Below are 5,000 nucleotides of genomic sequence, written 5' to 3'. Positions count from 1 at the left end.
CAGTTTAAGTATTTTACTTAATTAACATGTCCAGGATTGTGAAAGTAGCTCCAGAAACCATAATAATTTTAACTTTCAAAAATACTCAAGATGTCTTTACTAAATTATCACCAAAATCATAAAAAACCTCTTCGAAAACCTTAGTAAAGTTAAGAGTCATGAAAGTACACGAGACGCTGAAATGATCGAGAATATACTCCTCTAATTTTAATTAACCACGGTGTAATCATGTAATGGAAGGGTGAGAGACGAGAATACTACAACGCACTATGCAGTCAGTCCATCTTGCCCAATTGCCTCTCCCTCATCCACGCCCTCACTAGAGGACACAGGCACTCTGCTTCCGCTCCGCCACCGCCACCTCCACCGCCTCCTAGCCTCTCAGCCTCCCAGCCTCCTACCTACGGTACACGTTTGTCCCCGGGTGACCCTGGCGTTCACACACCCACGAATGTTCCTTGTCTAGACAAGAGCTTGTATTTTCAAACACAAACACTTCTATGCTTCACCTCCTCTATTTCAAATGGCTTTATTAAAGTTTGCACAAATTTGTAAGGCTCTAGAGGTAAATTGACAAGATTTCTATATTATTAATTGGAGAAGTACTCTTGAAAACCCCGCTAGTCATCACTGTGGCCTTGGAAAATAGTCATGGTGGGAGAGTAAAGCATTTCTGAATACGGGTTTAGACCTTTTATATGCGCCAAAGAAAAAATATATATACTCGTATAATGATAATAATAATAATAATAATAATAATAATAATAATAATAATAATAATAAAGTAAAATAACATCAACATTGTAGTAAATAGATAAATAAATGAATGAACAATGTGGAATAGTGTATAATATTGTGCTGCGTATAATGAACTGTTCTCTCATTAATGTTAAATGATGATAGGCACTGAAAAAGAGAGAAGACGAAAACAACTGTTTGACACTTCAGAGAGAGAGAGAGAGAGAGAGAGAGAGAGAGAGTATGTCTAAATGCAAAGAAATGTAATACACCTGCCTATTGAACATCCATTCTCTCTCTCTCTCTCTCTCTCTCTCTCTCTCTCTCTCTCTCTCTCTCTCTCTCTCTCAGGATATGAGTGCAACATTCCATCTCGACCTTTCTTTTTCAAATATAGTCGAATAAACTGAAAGATGGTGCATTCTAACTCTCCTTTGTTTTTGTTTCCTGTCATTCTTTTCTTCGGTGGCAATTGCATCAAGGAGCTCTGCGGCAAGGCACTAACCTCCGCAAAGCTGTGAATTCAATACTCCCTGTGCCAACTTAGGAGGGGCTAACCATAAGTCTCCAGAAGAAAGGGATGAACAATTAATTTCCGAAATAGAAACATTATTGCTAAACAATTGCCTCCCGGTGTTACTGGCTGTATGATGAAAAAAATCCGTTATGATTGTTAACAATTCATGTAGTCGTAATATCTCATGTTTTCTGTGGTAAGCTATTGCCACCAGTAAAAAGATTGAACAAGAGACATCGAAGTGACTGCGTATGAACATACGTATATAGAGTAACGTGTATGTTTAATTGGTTGGTTTACATATCATAATACATTATTTCAAGGCACAACAAGATGCTCACTTTACTCCTAACACAAATAACTCGGTGTGTCACTGCTCGAGCACTGTCAATGTTAGTTCAGTACCTACGTACGTGGGCGATTCTCTTGAATGAAGCTAAACACGATAAGGCGCGTGAAGTCTTATGCTATAAGGTCAGCGGTATTTAGAACAAGCTGGCTTTCTTCATTTCCGAAAAAAAAAGAAACTGAAAAGGAAGCTTTCCTTTCTTTATATGATGTTCCCCACTATCACACACTATTATTGCTTTGGAAGGCCTTGCACTGCTGAGAGGCTCTGCGTGGTTACTACCCTCCTTCTCACAAACGAAGCAGTAGTTAACATTGAACTTTAATTAATCAATGTCACAAAAACTTCTTTCTCAACTCTCAATAAAAAGCAACAGCAGCCAGGCCCTGGACCTTGGCCAAGGCCCAGGCCACTGGCAGACACTACTCACGCAGAGCATCGCGACGATATGGAAGCGTCGCTTGCAACTAACTGCCCACTCACAGTTTCACACCTCCTCCTTCATCAACACCACACTCCAAACTGGAACGACTGTCGGACTGTCCTGCTGCCGCGTGCCGCCCGTCACGCCGCCCTCAGCCCTGCACTTCACGTTACAATTGTGACATCCTCACCTATTTTTTTTTACTGTGTCGTTACTCTGTGTCAGGATATCGCGCGCAGACCTTTGCAGCAAACAAAAACATGGAGATTAATGGGAGAGATGGAGAAAAAATCGACACAATAATGGATGAGGAGAACAGGAGCAGCCAACTAACAAATGCGTATGTGATAAACAGTAACAATAATAGCTTAGTTCAATACATGAAGGAGAAACAAAGAAGGAATTCAGTATGCTTGAGCATACTGTGATCAATATTGCATTCCAACATGTTGCATATGTACATAAGTTTTAATATGATTTCAAATACTTTCTCTCTCTCTCTCTCTCTCTCTCTGTGTAATTCACTGTTTGATCTGCTGCAGTCTCTGACGAGACAGCCAGACGTTACCCTACGGAACGAGCTCAGAGCTCATTATTTCCGATCTTGCGATAGGTCTGAGACCAGGCACACACCACACACCGGGATAACAAGGTCACAACTCCTCGATTTACATCCCGTACCTACTCACTGCTAGGTGAACAGGGGCTACACGTGAAAGGAGACACACCCAAATATCTCCATCCGGCCGGGGAATCGAACCCCGGTCATTTGGCTTGTGAAGCCAGCGCTCTAACCACTGAGCTACCGGGCCGTGTGTGTGTGTGTGTGTGTGTGTGTGTGTGTGTGTGTGTGTGTGTGTGTGTGTGTATTTACCTAGTTGTAGTTTTACAAGGCCTGGGCTTTATGCTCGTGTGGCCCCGTCTCCATATCTACACTTATCCTATTTTTCTTTAAAACTATGCACACTCGTTGCTGACACCACTTCCTCACTCAAACTGTTCCAAGTCTCAACACATCTTTGCGGGAAACTAAATTTTTAACATCTCTCAGACATCTTCCCTTCCTCAGTTTCTTACTATGCGATCTTGTGCTTCTAATGTCATATTCTTCTCTCAGGATTAGTTTCTCATTATCCACTTGATCCATTCCGTTAATCAATTTATAAACTTGTATCAGATCTCTCTCTCTTCTCTGTTCCAGGGTTGGTAGATCCATAGCTTTTAGTCTCTCCTCATATGTCATCCCTTTAAATTCTGGAACCATTCTTGTAGCCATTTTTTGTAGTCTCTCCAATTTCCTTATGTGTTTCTTTTTATGGGGGGTTCACACAACTCCTGCATATTCCAATCTAGGTCTTATTTTAGTACTTATCAATTTCTTCATCATTTCTTTGTCCATATAGTGAAATGCTAATCCAATATTCCTTAGCAAATTATATGTCTCTCTGAAAATTCTATCAATATGGCTTACCGGTTGATTGTTTTCTTCCATTGTCACTCCCAAGTCCTTTTCCTTTTTACTTTTCTAGTTCTACTCCATCTCCCATCTTATAGATTCCCACTGGTCGTCTTTCACTTTTCCCATTTCCATGACATGGCTTTTGTCCACATTGAATTCCATCTCCCATTTTTTACTCCATTTCCAGATCTTGTTTAAGTCTTCCTGTAGTATTTCACAATCCTCTTTTTGTTTAATGACTCTGCACAGTTTCGCATCGTCCGCAAACAGATTTATGTAGCTGTTCACTCCCTCTGGCATGTCGTTTATATATATGAGAAAAAGTATTGGCGCCAATACTGACCCCTGTGGCACTCCGCTGTCTACTGTTCTCCACTTGGACTTCATATCTTTAACTATCGTCCTTATTTCTCTCCCCCTCACGTAATTTTCCACCCATCTCAATGTGCTTCCTTTTAAGCCACCCTTCTCCTCTAACTTCCATAGTAATCTTTCATGTGGCACTTTATCAAACGCCTTTTTTAAATCTAAATAAATACAGTCAATCCATCCCTCTCTCTCTTGTACTTTATCAACTATTCTAGAGTAGAAACTCAATAAATTTGTTACACGCGACCGACCTTTTCTAAAACCAAATTGGCTACTTGGTAATAATTTGTTGTCTTCAAGAAACTCATGTGTGTGTGTGTGTGTGTGTGTGTGTGTGTGTGTGTGTGTGTGTGTGATTCTTAGTTCATTGTTCAGATCCAATAAAAAATCCTGAGTGTTGTTTCACACGAGTCTTCACAAACACAACTTTGCTCACCAGTGTGTAGTGACTCACAGGTGTGTATTGCATTTCATTTCATCTAAATGTCCGAGACTCAGCGGTCATGACACATACAAAATTATTCATTACATTTATATCAGTAGACGGCAATACCAAACAAGGGTTGCCCATCTGTTCTTGTCCAGGTGAGCTTTGGAATATGTTACTGGCTCAACTGATTCATTGTACATCAACATAGCATGCTTTTCATATAATAACTGGGCATCTTATTGACTGTTTTTTTTTTTTTCTTCTTTTGGGGAGGTGGTGGAGGCGGGGAGAGACTGTGGAGCACCTCTTCAAGTCATTGGTAATCTGTTGGTATTTCTCTTGAGTTTAACAAGAATAATTCTTGATATTGTCTTTAGTTTGGTTAAACCATCTTCCCTATCAAATAAGCACTTGAGGGTGATGCATACATGCACTATCCAGACACTGGTCCTCCAATGAAAGACCCGGTAACCTGTAGCCTTTGTTCAGCAGCTATTCTTTGCGCCACTTCCTGACACAGCCACGCGCAAGGCAAGCTTGAGAAATCACACTTGTTTGACAATTTTGTTTTATATCGTTTCCCTTTCATTCTGGGTAATCTTTTAACCTTTACTCTTTAGGGACTGGCACCTTCACTGGCCCTCTTTTCTTTTTGCCGTTTTGTTGTGTTTGCCGAAGACCACATTACATAAAAAAAAAAAAAAACATAAATAA

At 40.4% G+C, this 5,000-nt stretch overlaps 1 protein-coding gene across 1 annotated transcript in view; it reads right to left on the bottom strand.

Moving 5' to 3' along the window:
- The window catches only part of LOC123498447 (reelin-like), a 265,988-nt gene extending 263,857 nt beyond the window's left edge, over nt 1-2,131 (bottom strand). The window contains exon 1 of the mRNA XM_045245551.1: nt 2,035-2,131. Coding sequence (XP_045101486.1) covers nt 2,035-2,043 — 9 coding nt within the window. The 5' untranslated portion in view covers nt 2,044-2,131. The remainder of the gene's footprint in view (nt 1-2,034) is intronic.
- Nucleotides 2,132-5,000: the final 2,869 nt, after the last annotated feature.

This window comes from Portunus trituberculatus, chromosome 48 (assembly GCF_017591435.1).
Source record: "Portunus trituberculatus isolate SZX2019 chromosome 48, ASM1759143v1, whole genome shotgun sequence".
NCBI classification, from domain to species: domain Eukaryota; kingdom Metazoa; phylum Arthropoda; class Malacostraca; order Decapoda; family Portunidae; genus Portunus; species Portunus trituberculatus.
Note: the sequence above shows the minus strand (reverse complement) of the source record. Positions and strands in the feature narration are given on the sequence as shown.